Source organism: Ranitomeya variabilis, chromosome 4, assembly GCF_051348905.1.
Source record: "Ranitomeya variabilis isolate aRanVar5 chromosome 4, aRanVar5.hap1, whole genome shotgun sequence".
NCBI classification, from domain to species: Eukaryota; Metazoa; Chordata; class Amphibia; order Anura; family Dendrobatidae; genus Ranitomeya; species Ranitomeya variabilis.
In genome coordinates this window covers 106267082-106288765 of record NC_135235.1, presented here as the reverse complement: position 1 = coordinate 106288765, position 21684 = coordinate 106267082, and the positions used below count along the sequence as shown (strand labels likewise).

At 45.2% G+C, this 21684-nt stretch overlaps 1 protein-coding gene across 15 annotated transcripts in view; it reads left to right on the top strand.

Annotated features, from left to right (window-relative positions):
• Nucleotides 1-1801: 1801 nt before the first annotated feature.
• Nucleotides 1802-21684, top strand: part of PPP3CB (protein phosphatase 3 catalytic subunit beta) — a 79021-nt gene continuing 59138 nt past the window's right edge. For 4 of the 15 annotated variants that reach the window (XM_077259062.1, XM_077259060.1, XM_077259061.1 and 1 more), the window contains exon 1: nucleotides 1963-2152. In XM_077259062.1, the coding sequence (XP_077115177.1) occupies nucleotides 2137-2152 (16 nt within the window). In that variant the 5' untranslated portion in view covers nucleotides 1963-2136. Of the gene's footprint in view, nucleotides 2186-2260; nucleotides 2450-21684 lie in introns of those variants that run through there. The other 11 variants (XM_077259067.1, XM_077259063.1, XM_077259059.1 and 8 more) reach the window with 10 other exon arrangements.

Sequence of the window (21684 nt, the reverse complement as noted above, 5' to 3'; positions counted from 1 at the left end):
CATGTGCACTCCAACTCCCATCACCCACAGGTGAGTAACCTACAGTGTCAGGTCGGCGCTGTTATACTGATTACAATGATACCTGGGTGATGAAATCTGTCTTGTGGTTGTTTAATCTTTATTTTCAGTTTTGAGTTAATTATATGACTGTGCTCCGGGGCAGCCTGTGTGGGGGGGTTGGTTCATGTAGTGCTCTGATTAGGTATGCTGACAGATCACTGATCCCTCACCGACTTGCCCCCTAGTTTACATAATGAATATTATATATACATACTAAAAAAATACCCTTCTGCAGGCAGGCAGCGGGACTGAATGTGTGCCCCACCAGAGAGTTTTAGCTCCGGAGAGCGTAAGAGAGTCATAGACTTTGCGGTTGCAGCCGTTGCTGTGTCCAGGGACAGAATAGGAATCATTCATCTCTTGTTTATTTCTACACCTTTATTATTAAAATACAAGTTGCCACTGTTGGGCCCTATACAGTGTGAAGTGTGGTTCATCAGGAGGATGTTGTCCTGTCATGGAAAACAGGTGCAGAACTGAGGTAACCCACTGTGACCCGGGGCTGGGATTTGAACGGTCATTTCATGTGCAAGGGGCTGGGGTGCTCACTGACTGTGACCTAGTGGACTCAGCTATGACTACCACCCCGTGCCACCTTGTTACAGCAGCATAATCACAAGTTTAGTGTCCTAGTAAGGCCGGGATCACACATATAAACAAATGCACATTGGCCAGAGGCTAAATAGACACTTATTTGGCCTCTGTATGGTGAATGGAGGCCGATCCAAATATTACAGTATTATTCCCATCGCTGCCTATCATGATCTAGTTGGAAATACTTGCTGCTATGTTCTGGCCACCACAAGCAAAAACAGCTGAGGGGAGCGGCACTACGCTGCTTATGTCCCAGAGAAGTGAATGGGAGTCACCGAAATAGCATAGCTAAGCGAGCTACACTGGTGGCATAACCCCCCCAGATGCAGCCATGGCCATGCTACTCTGTTTCCATCAATCCCATTCCTTTCTATTGGAGATGGGCAATAGGATAGGATGGTTTGCATACTTCCCGTAGAAGTGAATGGGATTTCTGGAAGGAGTTACTCCAGCAGTGCAGCCGCTGTCCAACTCCGTTTCTGTACTGCCCGTCCATGTCTATGGGACCCACAGTGTAGGGCAGCAGCGCTTGGTGGTTGTGGTACCTCCGCCTCCGCCCGTCACCTCCGTCTTGGCCATGACAGGCAGAAATGGGAATCACCCTTTAGGATATGTTCACACTGTGTCTTTTTTTTCCGTAAAAAATGTCACCTTCCCAGCAGAAGATGCTTTAGGAATCGCTCCTTTCCTCTGGGAATTTTAGCATTTTTTCTGTTGCCTTTTTTTTAATTGTATCTATTTAATGAAGACAAACTTCTGAAAGAGATGCACGGGGTTTCTTCTCCTGTCCCATCGACCTGTATTGTAACGTCCTGAGCGTCTTCCTAGCAGAAAAGAACATGGACGTGTCACCATTCTACTTTTTTTTTAACCATTTAGCAGATTACCAAATCTGCTCAAACAGTGGAAAACGCTGCAGTGTGAACACACCCTGTGTAGAGTACATCCGGGGCTTTTCCTGGCGCACTCGGCTGTCTGGTGGCACACCTGCACCTGACTGGAAGGCATGGTGTAGTGCTGAGCGGCACATCAACCAATCACATCACTGTTTGCATTTACTAACCAGGACAGAAAATGAGAGCTGGAATGTGATTGGTCGCCGCGGGCAGCTGCTATAACGCACTGAGGCAGACTGGCAGCAGCCTGAGGTGACGCCGCGCCGTGTGAACACTGCAGACACCGTCCCCATCCATCACCCGCTCCTCCCGCCGCCTCCCCAGTCCCCTGTGACTGAGGGACAGCCGTCGCGGTGCATGCTGGGCCGGGACAACCCCCATCCCGCGCCGCCGTGTGAGCCGCAGAGTCTGCGCTGCCGCCGCCATGTTGCCAGCAGCCGCTACCGCCAGGCTCTAGCTGTGCCCCGCTTCTGTCCTCCTTTCCCCCTCCCTTCGCCTCTCCCTCCCTGAAAAAGAGCCGGAGCCACTAGGAGGAGGAGGCCGCCGCGGAGTCACTACAGCCGGGAGAGGCCCCGCAGCCTGAGCCATGTCCACCAAGGACGGTAAACACTCCACCACCGAGCGGGCGGTTAAATGTGAGTCTCGTTTGTGTCGGTGTGCCCCCCTACTATGTCATGTCCCCTCCCGTCCGATGACAGCTCTCCCTCCTCAGCTGTGATAAAGATGGCGGCCCCGCAGCCGATACCGGACTGGAGGAGACGGAGCGGCGGCGGCCTGGGGTCTCCGGGAATCCCCCACATTGTGTCACTGGGGGCTGCCCGGCACCGCAGGCGTTAATCTAGTGACAGGTCCATTCAGCAGGCAGTAACCATGACAACCGCGGCCCTGTGCGGAGCGCGGTAGGTGTGAGTGAGGATGCCGCTGCGTGCGGTGCAGTGTGCGGCCAGCGAGTCCCGGGCGGAGGGGATTCCTCCGTGTGTTATTATTGGTGTCATCCTACCCGGGGAAACTGGATATGGACGGATGGCTGGGAGTCCAGCAGCTGCCCGCCCGGGCGATATAGGAGCTGTCAGTGCTGCCCAGTGCTCCCCTCCCCCTGGGGGCAGATAGCGCTGGGATCAGTCTGGAGCGCTGGGATCAGTCTGGGGCGCTGGGATCAGTCTGGGGCGCTGGGATCAGTCTGGGGCGCTGGGATCAGTCTGGGGCGCTGGGATCAGTCTGGGGCGCTGGGATCAGTCTGGGGCGCCGGGGCAACGACTCCGAATCCACACAGTCCTTTATTTTATTAGCTGCTTTTTTGCGGTTTAATATGACTATAATTAATATATATGCACAACTCCTGGCTGCTGTTGTCACATTGTTGTCTCCCACAGTGCTAGACATGTGAAGTGTGTCGGTGTCTGCAAGTTAACTCATTTTTTTTTTTCTTTTGTGGCTCGGGCCGTACACGTTATTCTAAACTTGATTAAAATGTTTGATCTTAACCTAAAACCATTTTTTTTTTTAGACCTCCAAAGACTTAATTTGTCAATGTTTATCGTTTTGCCTGCTGTCATTTAATGGTGTGTGTAATAGAGTTAACACACACACACACACACACACACACACACACACACACACACACACACACACACACCCTTATTCTGCAGTACTTTTCTTTTTCCGATCCCACGCTGCCTCACTCCCGCTGATGTGGACTTTGGCTTGTTGTGAGGTCATCGCTGCAACCAAAGTCCTTGTGACCGCTGCAGCCAATCACCGGGTTCCGCAATTCATGCCATCTACATCGGCATAGACCAGTAGAGAAAAGGCAGGGCTGTACCTTTTCGGGTATGTGTCCACGTTCAGGATTGCATCAGAATTTTACGCAGGTAAAATCTGCACCAAATCTGCGCCTGAGGTCACTGGCAGGTCACCTGCTTTGTTCATGCGTTGTTTGAGCATTGTAAGGACATGCTGCGTTCTGAAAAGACACGCCGTCCGTTTCCGCGGGTCTGCTGCATGCGTCTTTTAATGCATAGTGGAGACGGGATTTCATGAAATCCCCTCCACTATGCTGTAACATCTGGACGCTGTGGCTCTACGCAGCGTCAAACACGCAGCGGTTCCTGAACGTGGAAACATACCCTTAGGAGTGGGGTATATCTGACTATATATTCTTCGATTCTATGAACAAAAATAAATGATCCCATACAAACTCTTGCCACTTCCGCATTGAGAGGTGAACAACAGACGCTGCATGATGCACACAATCAGTATGTATCAATTGTGTATATCTTCTGGTAGGCATCTGCTGTCACAATGTAGTCATTGCTTCTTACCTCTTGATGTAAAAGTGATCAGCGCCAGAATGTCCCTTTAAATGTGTGTCTGCATAACAATATTTACCTGTAATTTTTTATCGACCATGAATCTGCGTCTTATGTCTATGAACACTATGATAAGTTAACATTTACACATATGTGCTCAGCGTATCATCTGCATATACAAACGCATGTTTACGCAGCGTTTTTTTTTTTATCCGCATCAGCTTACACACGACTGCAAAAAAACGCTGCTTGTGCATGCGTTTGTATTAGTTTTTTTGCCTGCGTTTGCATTTTTTATGCGCATGCGTTTGATATTTCCAGGAGGGCGTGTCTCAATCAGTTCCTGGACATGTGCAGTCCGAAGTACGCAAGTGCATCGAATGCATGCGTACGCAAGGACATGCATTCCCATAGACAGTAATGTTTTTAAACACACTCATCCGCATGCCTGCTCATATTTGACTGATGTTTGACGCCTCCAAAAATGCAACATGCTGCCTTCGTCGCGAAAAGACGCATGCGTACGCAAAAGCATGCGAACACATGTCCATGCGTACACCATGTTAAATATACGTACGCTTGATGCATGCGGATCAAACGCCGTGCGCACAGATGCAAATGTGAAACCAGCCTTAGTTGGCATCTGTCTCTAACAGCAGTTGCTGGAGCTCCTTTCCGATCTATTTGGACCGTGCAGTCAATCACTGACGCCAATGTGGTTGTGTTGAGCCGTGGGTTGTCATGGCAGCCATTTATTTTACTCACATAGCGCCATTCCACAGCGCTTTACAGACGACATCCGCATCATCACTGTCCCCATTGGGGCTCACAATCTAAATTTCCTATTAAGTATGTCTGGAGCATGGGAGGAAACCGGAGAACCTGGAGGAAATGTACACAAACACGGGGAGAACATACTAACTCCTTGCAGATGTTGTCTTTTGGTGGGATTTGTCTTCCTGTGAAGCTCAGCCAGAGGATGGGCTTCAAAGAAGAACTGGAATCACACCCTTTTCAAAATACTGTTGTATTATAGTATGTGATTGAACAGTCACAGGAGGTTTAAGTCCCATAAGGGGGCTAAAGAGTTTTGTGATTGTTTTTTCATAACATATTGTACTTTATGGTGGTAAATTTGTCAATATTTTCTGCATTTATTTATTTATGAAAATATCAGAAACTTTACAAAAATTTAAATTAGCATTTTTTTGAAATTTGGATGATTATTCCTTTTAATACAGGTAGTCACACAGAAACACTAATAAATAACATTTCCCTCATGTCTGCCTTACATCAGCACCATTCGTAAAATGTTGTTTTATTTTGTTACATTTTTAAATATTCTAAAATTCTAACAGTACTTTTACATTTTTCCAAGGAAATTTACTAAACTTACCGTATCTTTCGGATTATAAGACATTTACTTTTTTTCCCCAAAATTTGGGGGGAAAATGGGGGTGGGTCTTATTATTCGAACATATCTTACTGGCTGTGGTGGAGCAGGGTTGCTGCTGGTGGAGGCAAAAGTGGCGCGTTGGCGCAGGCTGGGATTAAGGGGTGTTTGAGGTGCGACACTGCGGGTGTTCGGTGGTGCTGGGGCCCCACTGCCATTTTCTGAAAGCCTGGGACCCCTGCTCTTCCATGATTTACAATGCAGTGGACTCCGGGAAAGCATGCACAGATGGAAATCTCTGCACTGAGATCTCGGGAGATAAAATCTCAGCACCAAGATCTTCATCTGACATGCATGCGGCCCCCATCAGCCATTTTCCCAGAGTCCACCGCAAAGAAAACCATGGAAGTACGGTGGCTACCAGCTTTCACAGAATGTCGGCGGAGCCCCCTCACAACCGAACACCTGCAGTGTCGGACATCCGAACACCCCTTTTTCCCAGTCTGGGGTCCGCAGCATCTCCCCACTCCTGCCTCCGCTAACCATGACCCTGCTTTACCGCAGCTACCACCCTCGGTAAGCAATAAGACGCATGGATTGTAACAAGCACCACCATTTTATTTTTTATTTATTTTTTTAAAAAAGTGTTTTCTTTTCATATTTTTCTCCTCAAAATTTGAGGTGCATCTTATAAACCGCAAAATACAGTATTTTATTTAAGGGACCTATTAAAGCAAACCTGTCACCAAGTTTGGCTAAGAAGAGATACGGCCATCACCTTTCAGGGCTTATATAATGCTGTATATCTGCCCCCAACCCGACCTGTAAGAGAAGAAAAATAACTATTATACTCGCCTACGGGTCGGTCCGGTCTGATGGTTGTTGCTGGTCTTAGTCCGGCGCCTCCTATCTTCTTAGGCTATGTGCACACTCTGCGGCGTGCTCTGCGGGTTCTCCCGCAGCGGAATTGATAAATCTGCAGGGCAAAACCGATGCGGTTATCCCTGCAGATTTATCGCGGTTTGTTTTGCGATTTCCGCTGCGGGATTACTCCTATACTATTCATGCTGCATATGCAGCAATATGCAGCATCAATAGTAATGGTAAAAATAATAAAAAATGGTTATACTCACCCTCTGACGTTGCGATCTCCTCGGCGCTGCACGCGGCGCTCCAGTTCCAAAGATGCTGTACCGAGAAGGACCTTCGTGACGTCACGGTCATGTGACCCGGGCGTCATCACGGTCATGTGACCGCGACGTCACCGCAGGTCCTGCTCGCACAGCAACCAGACCGGACGGCTGCGTGCAGCGCTGAGAGGTGAGTATAGCATCATTTTTTATTTGAATTCTTTTTTTTTTTACACTATTCATGCTTCCCAGGGCCTGGAGGAGAGTCTCCTCTCCTCCACCCCGGGTAGCAACCGCACATTATCCGCTTACTTCCCGCATCGTGGGCACAGCCCCATGCGGGAAGTTAGCGGTTCAATGCATTCCTATGGGTGCAGAATCGCTGCGATTCTGCACAAAGAAGTGACATGCTGCGGGTTGTAAACCGCTGCGTTTCTGTGCGGTTTTTCCCGCAGCATGTGCACTGCGGTTTGCAGTTTCCATAGGGTTTACATGTTAATGTAAACGCTATGGAAACTGCTGCGGACCCGCAGCATCAAAATCGCCGCGGATCCGCGGTAAAAACCGCAAAGTGTGAACATGGCCTTACAGTCCCCGTCGTCCTGCTTGCTTTTTATGGATGACGCGTCCCTTCATCACCCACGCAGTCTCCTGCGCAGGCGTAGCTCTCTGACCTGTCGAGGGCAGAGCAAAGTACTGCAGTGCGAATGTGCTGGGGGCTCTTTGACCTTTCCCAGCGCCTGCGCACTGCAGTACCATTGCTCTGCCCTCGACAGGTCGGAGAGGTACGCCTGCGTAGGTGCCGAGGAGACGCATCATCCACACGTAGCAAGCAGATGGGAGGCGCCGGACCTAACACAGCGACACCCTTTGGACCTTACCGCCCCCCAGGTGAGTATAATAAGTTATTTTTCTTCTCTTAGGTATGTGTCCACGGGCCGTTTTACATCCGGAATAGCTGCGGATTGAACGCTGCGTGGAGCCGCAGCGTTCAATCCGCAGCGTCCAGATGTTACAGTATAGTGGAGGGGATTTTATGAAATCCCGTCTTCACTATGCGTGGTAACATGCACCCGGCGGCCCTGCGATTCCGGACATGCGGCGCGTCTTTTTAGAACGCAGCATGTCCGTTTACCTTGCGCCGACGATGTATGGGGTGCGATGATTCCGGATGTGTGCAATGAACACATCCGGCATCATCGCTTCTACAGAAGGGGGGGGAGCTTTGGGCGGAGCCAGTTTTCAGCTACCTCCAAAGCGCCAGCCATCCTGAACGTGGACACGTACCCTTACAGGTCAGGTTGGGGGCAGATATACAGCATTATAGAATGCTGTATATCAGCCCTGAAAGGTGATGGCCGATGCTGACAGGTTCCCTTTAAGTTTTGAAATGACTTTGGGGGTCCTATATATTGGATTCCCCCCCCCCCCCCCCCCCAAACTGATACTATTTTAAAAACGGGTCCCCTCAATATATTCAAAATTGTTTTCAGGTAGTTTATTAGCCCTTCAGGTGCTTTTCAGGAATTAATGCAAATTTGCATAACAGGAATGAAGAAGTTTATTTTTACCATCTAAATGTTGATAACTTCTGAACAGGCCGCTGTAGCCAGCAGACTTTATATGGCCATTAATTGCCAAAGCAAACATGACCACAAGATGAAGATATCAGGGTGCCCATGGGGTTAAAGAGGGAGCCCCCACACTGTTAACCAGCTAGATGCTGTAGTCATTACTGACAGCAGCATTTAAGGGGTTAAATGACCATAATCTGTACCAACACTGATTGTGAGTGATGCAGCAAGTTGTTGGCTATGATGTACAGCAGACAGCTGCTGAAGTGTCACCTGTATGGGAAGGCTAGTTTCTTATATCGCAGGTCAGTAAAAAGACATGCTGATGATCACTAAGGGGTTAAAGTGTATACAAGTCTAAGGCTACGTTCACATTTGCGTTGTTGTGTGTTGCGTCGGCGACACAACGCATGCAAAACGCATTGTTTTGTGACGCATGCGTCCTTTTTTTGTATGATTTTGGATGCAAAAAAAATGCAACTTGCTGCGTCCTCTGCGCCCTGACGTGTGCACCCAAAAAGACGCATGCGTCACAAAACGCAACACAACGCATGTCCATGCGTCCCCATGTTAAATATAGGGACGCATGCGGCGACGCTGCAGCACCCGACGCTGCGGCGCACAACGCGATTGTGAACGTAGCCTTAATCACTCCCTTTTCCCCATTCAAAAAATAAAGTACGGTAATTTAAAAAAAACAAACATTTATCACTTTCCCCCCCAAAAAAAATATAAAAGTATTTGAAATGTATATTAAAGTAAAAAAAAATGCAAGTCCACAATTGCTGCTTTTTTTTTTTTTTAATTACCCCCTTCTCAAAAAACTATAATAACAAGTGCTCAAAAGTAATTTGCACTCCAAAATTTTATTAATAAAAAAACCATCCTCGTCATGCAAAACAAGCCCTCAAACAGCTCCATGGACGGAAAAACAGAAAAATTACAGGACTTAGAAAATGGCAACTATTTTAAACTTAATCAATGTTGTAAATAATTTATTTTTTAACTAAAAAAAAAAAAAAAAAAAAGAATACATCTGGTATCGCCATAACCTTACTAACCTGGAGAGTCCTATTTCTAAGGCTGGGTTCACATTACGTTTTAAAGTCTGTTAGACGGACTGCGTTACACCGCTATTAACCCCTATTTCGGGCGCATTGCCAACGCATGTCAAAATGGGCGTGCGCTAGCGATGTGCCGTCATTAAGTGATGGACCCTGGGACGTGGGCTGCAGCGTTTCCGGTCTGTCATCACTAGCGCAGATAGAGCATCTGCTAGCTCTATCTGCGCTAGCGCAATCGAATTTCGGCACTTGCGTTAACGCAGTCTGTTTAACTTATGCGTTGAACGGGCTGCTTTAACGCAATGTGAACCCAGCCTAAGTGATGTATGTATACCACACAATGAAAAGCACATTATATGGTAAAATGAATGTTGTCATTGAAAGCTACAACTTGTCCAGCAAATCAAAAAACAAAGTTATTGCTTTTAAAACAAAAGGTAGGAAAAAAGTTTAATCAGAAGTCAATGGTTGATGTGTCTTGGCTAATTATCATTTAAATAGAAATTAAGACACCAGCGCTCTGGCAGCATGGCAAAACTATTGGAGTGTTGTAGATGGAGGCTCGATAAATCCCAGAAGCCAAGTAGTTAATGAACCTAGAAATCTACAACTGATATCTCTGAAATTTTAATCTGGCTACTACAGTTTTATTTTGCTTTGATAACCCCTTTAAGGTACGGTATGTGTTCACACATATATTCCTACATGACATGCAGTGCATATCATACCCACAGCGCTGGTCAGATAACCCTGCGGATATTTGTTGCAGTGTGCGCATGAGGTTTCTTAAAGGGGTTGTGTTCAGGATCTGCTGCGGTTTTGGCACTGCAAAATGCCTGCATCATTTTTGCACCTATTATGCAAATTAGGGGACATGCATTTGTTTTTTACACGTGAGTTTTCCTCATTAATGCAATATGGGGGAAATCCGTATGCATACCCACAAGAGAAATTGACATGCTGTAGATCTGGAAAACACGCCATGTGTCTGTGTCAGTTTCTGCGGGTGATCTGGTGCTACATTATGAAAATAGACATAACGTAGAACCAGACCCCAATCAGAGGACAACAAAACATTCACACGCCTTATCTATGAACTGTTGCAATATTTATGGACATAACTGTTTATCACTCACATAATGGTAGTTCTGCTTCACGTCACCTGTCTTGTCTATGGCATTTTTCTGTGTTGTGCATAAATATGTGATTCTTCAGAATTTCTATTAGTCTATGCCTGATGAAGGGACCGGAGTAGTCTCGAAAGCTTACAATTATTATTTATTTATATAGCACCATTAATTCCATGGTGCTATACATGAGAAAGGGGTTCCGTACAGCGTTGGATATCATTTACAGTAAACAAATTTACAATGACAGACTGGTACAGAGGGGAGAGGACCCTGTCCTTGCAGACTTACATTCTATTCAATTTGTTGCCATCTTTTCAGTTAAGGTACCTTCACACTAAACGATATCGCTAGCATTCCGTGACGTTGCAGCGTCCTGGCTAGTGATATCGTTGAGTTTGACACACAGCAGCGATCTCGATCCTGCTGTGATATCGCTGGTCATTGGTTAAAGTTCAGAACTTTATTTGGTCGTCAGATCGCCGTGTATCGTTGTGTTTGACAGCAAAAGCAACGATACCAGCGATGTTACAATGGTAGCCAGGGTAAATATCGGGTTACTAAGCGCAGGGCCGCGCTTAGTAACCCGATGTTTACCCTGGTTACCAGTGTAAAATGTAAAAAAACAAACAGTACATACTCGCCTTCGCATTCCCCGGCGTCCGCTTCCTGCACTGACTGAGCGCCGGCCGTAAAGTGAAAGCACAGCACAGCGGTGACGTCACCGCTCTGCTGTTAGGGCCGGCACTCAGTCAGTGCAGGAAGCGGACGCCGGGGGACGCGAAGGTGAGTATGTACTGTTTGTTTTTTTACATTTTACACTGGTAACCAGGGTAAACATCGGGTTACTAAGCGCGGCCCTGCGCTTAGCAAACCGATGTTTACCCTGGTTACCCGGGGACCTCGGCATCGTTGGTCGCTGGAGAGCTGTCTGTTTGACAGCTCTCCAGCGACCAAACAGCGACGCTGCAGCGATCGGCATCGTTGTCTGTATCGCTGCAGCGTCGCTTAGTGTGAAGGTACCTTTAGCCATTAAAAGTTATCAACCACTGAGGACTCTCAATTCCAAATATTTTTCTTAAATACATTTCTCAGAAGTTCATTGCTCTGAATTGGGTCTCTGCAGCATGTGTATGGGTTCTGTACAAACCTTATTCTCACTGTTTACAGAAATGTTATGACTGTTCTAATCTTATGTGTGAACAAACGTTAAAAGAAGCTCTGATAACACTGATGGGACCCATTGGATGACCTAGAGTTCTGTTCCTTTTTGACAGCTATGCCAAATGTCATTTTCTGTTGTCAGCGTTAGCGCTCATTCCCACTTGCGATGAAATTGGACGAATACAATCCAATAAAAAATCGGATTGCATTCAGACCAATGTTATTCTATCATTGTGTTCACCTGCGGTTTTTTTTCCAGCTCAGATTACAATGGGACTGGAAAAAACTTTCAGCATGCTGCGATTGAAATCGGATTGCATCCCGCAATAGAAGTCAATGGGTGCGAGAAAAAGTCGCACAACACTCGGGCAGGCGAGTGCTGTCCGGTTTTTATACACCGATCTCCTTTGAAAATATATTTATTACATGGATAAAAGAAAGACAGCAGTTTAGCAGCCACGTACTGTAAAATCACAGCAGGAGCCAACAGGATAGAATAGATGGATTACATACAGTATATACACACAGAATAGATAGTTTATTTAAATTTATAGCCTCAACCCCCTGATGAAGCCAGTCTAGCTGGTGAAACATGTTGGTGAGGCTTAGGAGCTTTTTTTAATAGCTAGTTAGTATGGTTATAGGGAATTTTCAAATGGGATTATATGATTATCGGTAACGCCATTAAATCCTAATCCTAAAATGAGATATTAGTTGTCGGTATTTAATTATGGTCCCAGTATGATGTGATCTCTGCATATCAAGAAGACTTCCTTTTCAGGATAGAATACCTAATTGAGATATTAAGATAAGAAGCAGTATAATCCTAAAACATTACTGACTAAGCAGATTTTAAAAGTTTTTTTTTTTTTTTTTTTTTTCCTTTAAATAGTCTGATAAAAAGTTAATTTTTAGTCTTTAGATGGGGTTTATTTACCTTTGGCAATCTTAATAATTGCTCTATGTAAAAGCTCATGTTAAAATCACATTGCAATCTGCAATCGCACTGTATTTGGATGTAAATCGAATACTAGGTGTGAAAAATCGGATTGTACTCTCATGAAAAACGCATTACACTCGTCTGACTTTCCAGGAACAAAATTGGACCAATTGTTTAAATCTCTAGTGTGACTACTGTCTTTTTTACTGCAGAAAAAGGCCTCGTGCTGAGTGACAGACCGTAGCATGAGGCCTTTTTCTGCTGAAAAATAGCTGCATTTTGCAATAAAGGCATAAGTCCTGGCTTTTCATGACTGAATTTGAGCGCTGCATCTTTTTTTGCAAATTTGTAGCTTGTCAGTTTTTTCAGTAATTTTGCAGCGGTTTTCACACCAATTTAAAAAAAAAAAAAAAAAAAAAAAAAGCAGTGTGCTAAAAAACCTAACATAACTTTTGTGCTGCTTTTTTTTGCGTTTTTGGTGAATAAGGCTAAGTTCACACTAAGTGTTTTTGCTGCTTTTTGTTATGCTAATTTTCAGCTGAGTTTAAGGGTAAGGTTCCACATTGCGGATTGCCGGCGCTTTGGACGGAGCGGAAAACTCGCTCCGCCCACAGCGCCGCCCCCTTCTGAACGTGCGGTGATTCAGGATCTGTTCATTGCACACATCTGGAATCTCCGCACCCCACACATAGGGCCCTGTGTTTTACCTTGTGGCAACGCTGTGTCGCCGCAAGGTAAATGGACATGCTGCTTTCTAAAAAGACGAGCCGCAAGTCCTTAAATCAGGGCCACCGGGTGCGTGTTTGCACGCATAGTGGAGATTGGATTTCATAAAATCCCCTCCACTACGCTGTACGCAGCGTTCAATCTGCAGGTAATCCGGACAGTGGACACGCACCCTCAGAGTACCAGCAAAGCCTATGAGATTTCAGAAATATCATTCACACAGTTTTTTTTTTGTCATCACTATTTTGTGCTTTGTATGGGTTTTTTTTTTTTTTTTTTGGACAATAGAGTACCGTATGTCACTGTTTTTAGCGGTTGATTTGAATGGGTGTTGAAAGGTATCATGTTTTGCTGCCTTTTTTTTTTTTTTTTAAATGCTAAAACCTGATTCTGTGGAAGTGGAATAGGACTTTTTTTTCCCTTCAACACTAAACTTTAAGTGCACAGGATACAAATCTTGCATGCCAAGACTGCTGCAAAAAAATAACTCAAGAAAAACATGCTTAGTGTGAACTTGCCCTAAAATTATATATAATATATATGTATGTTTTTACTGCCAAGATTGAAAGTTTTAGCTGTAGAAAAAAACCCATGTATAAACATACCCCAGTTGTATATGCACATGTTTGGTATTTTCAGCAGATTTTTTCTTGCTGCAAATTCCAATGCTGTCAGGAAATGCGTTGCTTAAAATATGAATGGTTTTGTATGCGTTTTGTTGTTTTTCACATTCATTTGAATGGTTCAGGGTATGTGCACACGTAAGAATTTCTTGCAGAAAATTCCTGAAGAAAACCGGACATTTTCTGCAAGAAAACCGCATGTTGTTTTTTTTTTTTTTTTTTCCGCATTTTTTTTTTTGCGTTTTTTTCCCGGAGCTTTCCCATTGCATTATATAGCGGGAAAAATGCAAAAAAACCCCCGCAAAACTAATGAACATGCTGCGTTTTTTTCCACGATGCATTTTTTACGCGGAAAAAAAAAACGCTTCATGTGCACAAAAATTGCAGAATGCATTCTAAGTGATAGGATGCATATGTATGTGTTTTTTATGCATTTTTAATCACGTTTTTATAGCAAAGAAAGCGCAACGTGTGCACACAGCCTGAAAGAGCTGACTTGCTTAAGATTTTTAAACGCACATTGATTCAAATCTCCAAGGAAGCAGCATATACACGAGATTTCAGAGATCTGATTCACTTTTCTGGAGCTGTAAAATGCTTGATTTTTATTTTTTTTTTCTGTGGCAAAAACTCAACATGTGAACAAGCCCTAACCCATGAGATCACTGCATGCTTCAGGTGACAGCCCAACACTCGTGACATTAAGGGCATGTTCACACTTTGCAGATTTTGCTGCGGATTTTTCCGCAGCGGATTTGGAAAAACCGCATTGAAAAACCGCTGCGGTTTTCCCTGCGGATTTTTCTGCGGTTTCTTCTGCGGATTCCTCTGCGGGTTTTCAACAGCACTTTCCTATTGGTGCATGTTGAAAACCGCTGCGGAATCCGCAGAAAGAAGTGACATGCTCCTTCTTTTTTTCCGCAGCAATTCCATGCGGTTTTAAAGGGATTTTCCGCAAAGTGGGAACAGCGGTTTTTGTTTTCCATAGGGTAACCTTGTACTGTACCCTGCATGGAAAACTGCTGCGGATCCGCAGCGTCAAATCCGCAGCGGATCTGCAGCAAAAACCGCAAAGTGTGAACATAGCCTAACTGTGCAGCCAGAACCCACTTTTTTAATGGTGTTTTTACATCATAGTAACCTTAAAGGGAAGGTGCCACCAGTTTTCTTGTAGTTTTTTTTTTTTTTGTGAAATTAAGCTTAAAATAGTAAATAAAATGTACTAATGCAATGTTTGCACTGTTTGCAAACATTTCTATATGAAAAATATTATATATTTTCTTACAAATATATATATTGACCACTAGGGGGAGCATTTTCCGTTTTAGACCTCAAGCAGCTATAGTAAGACTTACCAGCTTTACTGTTAGCTGGAAAATTGGGGCAGTAACTGCTGACATCAGCATTTCCCTCCCCTTTTGGGTGGTCTAACATCCCTGGGGCAGAATGAAGAGCAGCATCACAGGGCAGCGCCATTTTGTGTGTGACTGCCCTGTGATCTGCTATCACCAGCAGTTCCTGCATCAGAAGCACAGTTAGTTTATGTGGTGTGTATGGAGCAGCATTGTCTGTGCAGAGCTGTCTGTGACTCATCCCTCAGTAAGATAAGAAGGAGCTCCAGGTCTGCAGTGAATGGCCAGGCATTGTGGAGGGAGGAGAGATACATTGTATGGCAGAGAGAGGTGTCAGGTGTCACCTCTCTCTGCAGGCTGTGAATGCAGCTTAATGGAGTGAATGGAGCTCCTGTGATAGAGAGTAAGTGGAGCTCGGCAGAGAGCACTGGGCTATAGTAAAATGGCAGCCAGTCACACCTACAGCAGTGAGTTGTGCAGCCCACAGAGGCGTGCCCAGCTCACTGCTAACACCTCTCCAATGTTAAAGATAGGGTCAGCGCCGGTCTATTAGCTCCTATGTCCATGGGGTGCTGTAAAATGACACTGTTAGTGCCCTGCTACTGCTGCAAAACCAAGATGTCAGCCCCCAGTTCCTTCTTTAAACACATATAACACACGAAATCTGTTTCACATGCATTTAAAACTTGGTTATAGCAGCATGTTATGCTACATTACAGTGATTTATTAATGATCTACAAACGCGGTACCTTACCTTTAAGTAGCATTTTTCTCTACCAATGCAAACATATGTGGCTTCTTGAAACATATGGATGCTGAATGCACAATTTTTGTATGTGAATATACAGTCTACATAGGAGTAAAGTAGTGGTTCTTTTGCTGTTGACTCTGCAATTTATTACTACTATTGGCCAGCAAGATGACAATTTTAGCTTGTGTTACACATACACTGTTATTGAGAAACAACTTAAGAAAACTATTTTTCTTATTATTCATAGGCTTCTTTTTGAAGAAATCCTGTTTGGTTGTACCATGATCTTGTCAGTGCGCATGCTTCAACGACTAAGGGTATGTGTCCACGTTCAGGATTGCATCAGATTTGGCCAGGATTTTTCATCAGTTTTTGTAAGCCAAAACCAGGAGTGGAACAATTAGAGGAAAAGTATAACAGAAACATATGCACCACTTCTGCATTTATCACCCACTCCTGGTGTTGGCTTACAAATACTGATGAAAAATCCTGACCAAATCCTGATGCAATCCTGAACGTGGACACATACCCTTAGGCTATGTCTCCACGTTCAGGATGGCCGGCGGTATCGCCGCAGCGGCGAAGCCGCTCGGCGCTAAGCCCCGCCCCCTTTCTGGGACGCGATCATGCCAGATGTGTTAACTCTTCACATCCGGGATGATCGCTCTCTCCCATAGCGCCCTGTGATATGCCTTGCGGGGACGCTGCGTCCCCGCAAGGTGTACGGACATGCTGCGATCTGAAAAGACGCGCAGCATGTCTGTAGTCGCAGGGCCGCCGCGTGCGGGTTTCCACGCATAGTGGAGACGGGATTTCATAAAATCCCCTCCACTATGCTGGAACATCTGGACGCTGCTTGTTTGACGCTGCAGCTCTGCGCAGCGTCAAACAAGCAGCGTTTCCTGACCGTGGAAACATACCCTTATAGTTATATAGTAGAGTCCTAGGGAACAAATTTTTACTAGCACATGCTATAGAGATAACGCTGCAATCACACAACCATGCCACAGGTCTGTACTCCAAACTCAGCAGGCACTTGGGCATGTAGAAGCTGTCATGTGTGTGTCAGGGTATTCGAGCCCAGTCCGCACTCGTACCATGACACCCTGATGTGTGAACGCCAGTGTAATGAGGACTTAAAGGGTTGTACAAAAACTAGCTGCCCCCCCCCCCCCAGGAACGGGGACGTTTTTTGTCCTTGAGTTGGATCTTATATTGCAGCTTATCTTCTTCTATGTGACATTGGCTGTGGGAAGAAGCTGCTGCATGCTGAAATTGCTGAAAAAGAAGGGCCACATAATGCTTATGAACAAGAATGGTGTAATGTTTGGGGAAATAAAAAAGCTGATCCTTTTTTTTGTCTTTGAAACAAACCTCTTTAGGGCCATGATCACAAGTTGTAGAATATTTCTGTTGAATATTTATTTACATATTCACAATGAATTCTCAGACAAAATCTACATGTTACTTGCGGGTTTAGTAGTGCAAAATCTGCAACAGATACATGCAATTCCTCAGTAGAAATGCCTTCATATTTTGATTATGCTGTAGTTCCATATCGCCACAACAAATATGTGAACATACCCTAAGCAGGATGTTATGTCAGCCCACATGTCATACTGGTTTTTGCTGCCCTTTATATGGAACAGCCTTTAAAAGCCACTCTTACACATAACATGTCAAAATAAGCTGTATCAAATGGCTTATTTTAATAAAACAAAATATATGTGTGTATGTGTGTGTATGTTGTGTGTGTATGTATGTGTGTATGTATGTATGTATATATATATATATATATATATATATATATATATATATATATATATATATACATACACTCACACACACGCGCGCGCGCACATACACATATATATATGTATATACACATACGCACATATATACATACACACACATATACATACACACACTATATATATATATATATATATATATATATATACGCGCACACACACACACACACACGCACATATATACATACAGATTCAAGATTCAAAGAAGCTTTATTGGCAGGACCAAATACACATCAGTTTTGCCAAAGCAAGTGTATAAAGGCAATAGGGATAGGGACTGTGGGGATGTTGGGTAGGAGCTGTAGGGGAGGTGGATGGGGGCAGATCCAGGGTGGGGGCTATAGTCCATGGCATAGGGAAGGTGGATGGGGGCAGATCAATTGTGGGGGCTATAGTCCATGGCATCATGGCTGTCTTTCTCGCAGTCTATGACATTCGCTCACATACCGCGCTGCTATCTCCACTGCTCTCTCTTCTTCTCCCAGCAGGATATATGTCTTCTCTTCCTCCTTCATGGTGATGAAGTCCGGGAAGAGATGTGAGAGTCTCCTGAAGTGTGTCCCTCACTGCTGAGTATTTGGAGCAGTGTAGCAAGAAGTGGGTTTTAGTCCTGTATGGCCTTCTGATCACAGTGTTGGCACAGTCTTTCCTCCCTGGGCTTGTAGTTCTGCCTGTGTCGGCCACATTCGATGGCCAGACTGTGGGCACTGAGTCTATATCGGCTCAGGATCTTGCGATCTGCGGGGTCCGGGAGTTTCTCCAGATATGGGGCCAGTCTGTAGTCTCTCTGTAGGCTCCGGTACATGATCAGTTTCTGTGAGTTGTTGATATCATTCTTCCAGTCACTGACATACCTCTCCTGGCCTTCTTCTGCCATCTTCCTGATTCCGGCTTTTGTCAGGTTGTTATGATTGGTGTTCTGGTCCGGTTGGGTTTGGCTTGGCTGTTCCGAGGGTTCTGGTTTTACTGTTTCACCTACATGTATCAGTGCTTTATGGTGATGGGAGCTTGGATTGCTCCTATGCAGGTGAGCCCGGAATGACAGCACCCTCTTTAGAACTGTTAGGTGTAGAGGGAATCTGCCCAGCTCGGCCCGACAAGCACTGTTGGAGGTGCTCCGGTGGACCTGGAGAAGGTGCTTGCAGAATTCCAGGTGGAATATTTCTGTTGGACTGGAATCCCACCTTGACCAGTCTGGGTAGGTGTGGGGACCCCAGACTTCGCTGCCATACAGGAGGATTGGGGCGATGATGGAGTCGAAGATTTTTAGCCAGACCCTCACTGGTGGCTTCAGATGGTAGAGTTTCCTTTGGATGGCATAGAAGGTTTTGCAGGCCTTGTCTTTCAGGGTCTCTATGGCTTGTTTGAAGCTCCCTGACCGGTGAATCTCTAGGCCCAGGTAGGTATATTTGTCCGTTCCTGTGAGGTCGCAGTTGTTGAGGACAAATGATGGGTGCTGGTCTGATCTTCTCTTTCTCCTTTGGAACACCATGGTGTTGGTTTTCTTTAGGTTGACCGGTAGAGCCCAGGTGGAGCTGAATTTCTCTAGGATTTTCAGGTTGTCCTGGAGGCCTTTCTCGGTTGGTGACAGCAGCAGCAGGTCATCTGCATACAGCAGGAATTTCACCTGCGTGTCGTGGAGGGTGAGACCAGGTGCTGAGGAGGATTCCAGGGCGGTAGCCAGCTCGTTGATGTAAATGTTGAAGAGTGTTGGACTTAGGCTGCAGCCTTGTCTGACCCCGCGGCTCTGCTGGAAGTAAGCAGTTCTTCTGCCGTTCACACTCACGCTGCAGCGGTTCTCGGTGTAGGAGCTTTTGATGACATCATAGGTCTTTCCTCCTATTCCGCTCTCCAGCAGTTTCAGGAATAAGCCCGGGTGCCACACTGAATCAAAGGCCTTTTTAAAGTCCACAAAGCCGGCGTATATCTTCCCATTCTTTGTATTGTAGACGTGTCTCTGAATGAGGCTGTGCAGAGTGTAGATGTGGTCAGTGGTTCGGTGGTTCGGCATGAACCCTGCTTGGCTCTTGCTGAGGACGTTGTGCTCGGTGAGGAAGGTGAGGATCCTCTTGTTCAGGATACCGTTGAACAGTTTTCCCAGGTTGCTGCTGACACATATGCCTCTGTAGTTGGCTGGGTCATACCTGTCCCCACTCTTGTGGATGGGTGTGATGAGGCCTTGGTTCCAGGTACGAGGGAAGTAGCCAGCACTCAGAATATATATATACACATACGCACATATATATATACACACATACGCACATATATACATGCACGCACGCACGCACGCACACGCACACACACACACGTGTGTGTGTATGTATATATGTGCGTGTATGTGTGTGTGTGTGTGTGTGTGTATGTATATATATATATATATATATATATATATATATATATATATATATATATATATATATATATATATACGCATATATACGCACACACACACACACACACACACACACACACACACACACACACACACACACACACACACACACACACACACACACACACACACACACACACACACACACACACACACACTCACTCACACTCACTCACACTCACCGGCCACTTTATTAGGTACACCTGTCCAACTTCTTGTTAACACTTAATTTCTAATCAGCCAATCACATGGCGGCAACTCAGTGCATTTAGGCATGTAGACATGGTCAAGACAATCTCCTGCAGTTCAAACCGAGCATCAGTATGGGGAAGAAAGGTGATTTGAGTGCCTTTGAACGTGGCATGGTTGTTGGTGCCAGAAGGGCTGGTCTGAGTATTTCAGAAACTGCTGATCTACTGGGATTTTCACGCACAACCATCTCTAGGGTTTACAGAGAATGGTCCGAAAAAGAAAAAAAATCCAGTGAGCGGCAGTTCTGTGGGCGGAAATGCTTTGTTGATGCCAGAGGTCAGAGGAGAATGGGCAGACTGGTTCGAGCTGATAGAAAGGCAACAGTGACTCAAATCGCCACCCGTTACAACCAAGGTAGGCCTAAGAGCATCTCTGAACGCACAGTGCGTCGAACTTTGAGGCAGATGGGCTACAGCAGCAGAAGACCACACCGGGTACCACTCCTTTCAGCTAAGAACAGGAAACTGAGGCTACAATTTGTACAAGCTCATCGAAATTGGACAGTAGAAGATTGGAAAAACGTTGCTTGGTCTGATGAGTCTCGATTTCTGCTGCGACATTCGGATGGTAGGGTCAGAATTTGGCGTAAACAACATGAAAGCATGGATCCATCCTGCCTTGTATGGAGCATCTTTGGGATGTGCAGCCGACAAATCTGCGGCAACTGTGTGATGCCATCATGTCAATATGGACCAAAATCTCTGAGGAATGCTTCCAGCACCTTGTTGAATCTATGCCACGAAGAATTGAGGCAGTTCTGAAGGCAAAAGGGGGTCCAACCCGTTACTAGCATGGTGTACCTAATAAAGTGGCCGGTGAGTGTGTGTGTGTGTGTATATATATATATATATATATAATTTTTATTTTTTTATTACAGACCAAGAGTTTGGACATCTTCTCATTTAAAGATTTTTCTGTATTTTCATGACTATGAAAATTGTACATTCACACTGAAGGCATCACAACTATGAATTAACACATGTGGAATTATATACTTAACAAAAAGTGGGAAACAACTGAAAGTGTCTTATATTCTAGGTTCTTCAAAGTAGCCACCTTTTGCTTTGATGACTGCTTTGCACACTATTGGCATTCTCTTGGTGAGCTTCAAGAGGTAGTCAAACTTTTTTGTTAAGTATATAATTCCACATGTGTTAGGCTGTGACATAGCTTACTCCAGTCTGGGACTGGAGCAGGAGAGTTGCACGTTACTTTTTAGATACACCTGATTCATTGAAGCATGCGCCACTTAATGAAGGAGGGGTTGACACCCAACGCAGTCAGCGGGTGTATAAATCGGACCGCAGTGCACAACCTGAGTGTGACTGCTTCATACATTTCTGTGCGGCTGTCACTCTTGGGTTAGTAGAGCTGCTAGCTGCTGCATGCTTTGCGTTCCAGTCTCTGTCCAATTTATTAGACCATTTGGCTGCCCTTTAAAGGGAACCTGTCACCCCGTTTTTTGAAGATGAGCTAAAAATAGCGTTAAATAGGGGCAGAGCTGGGCGTTACATTAGTGTCTTTGT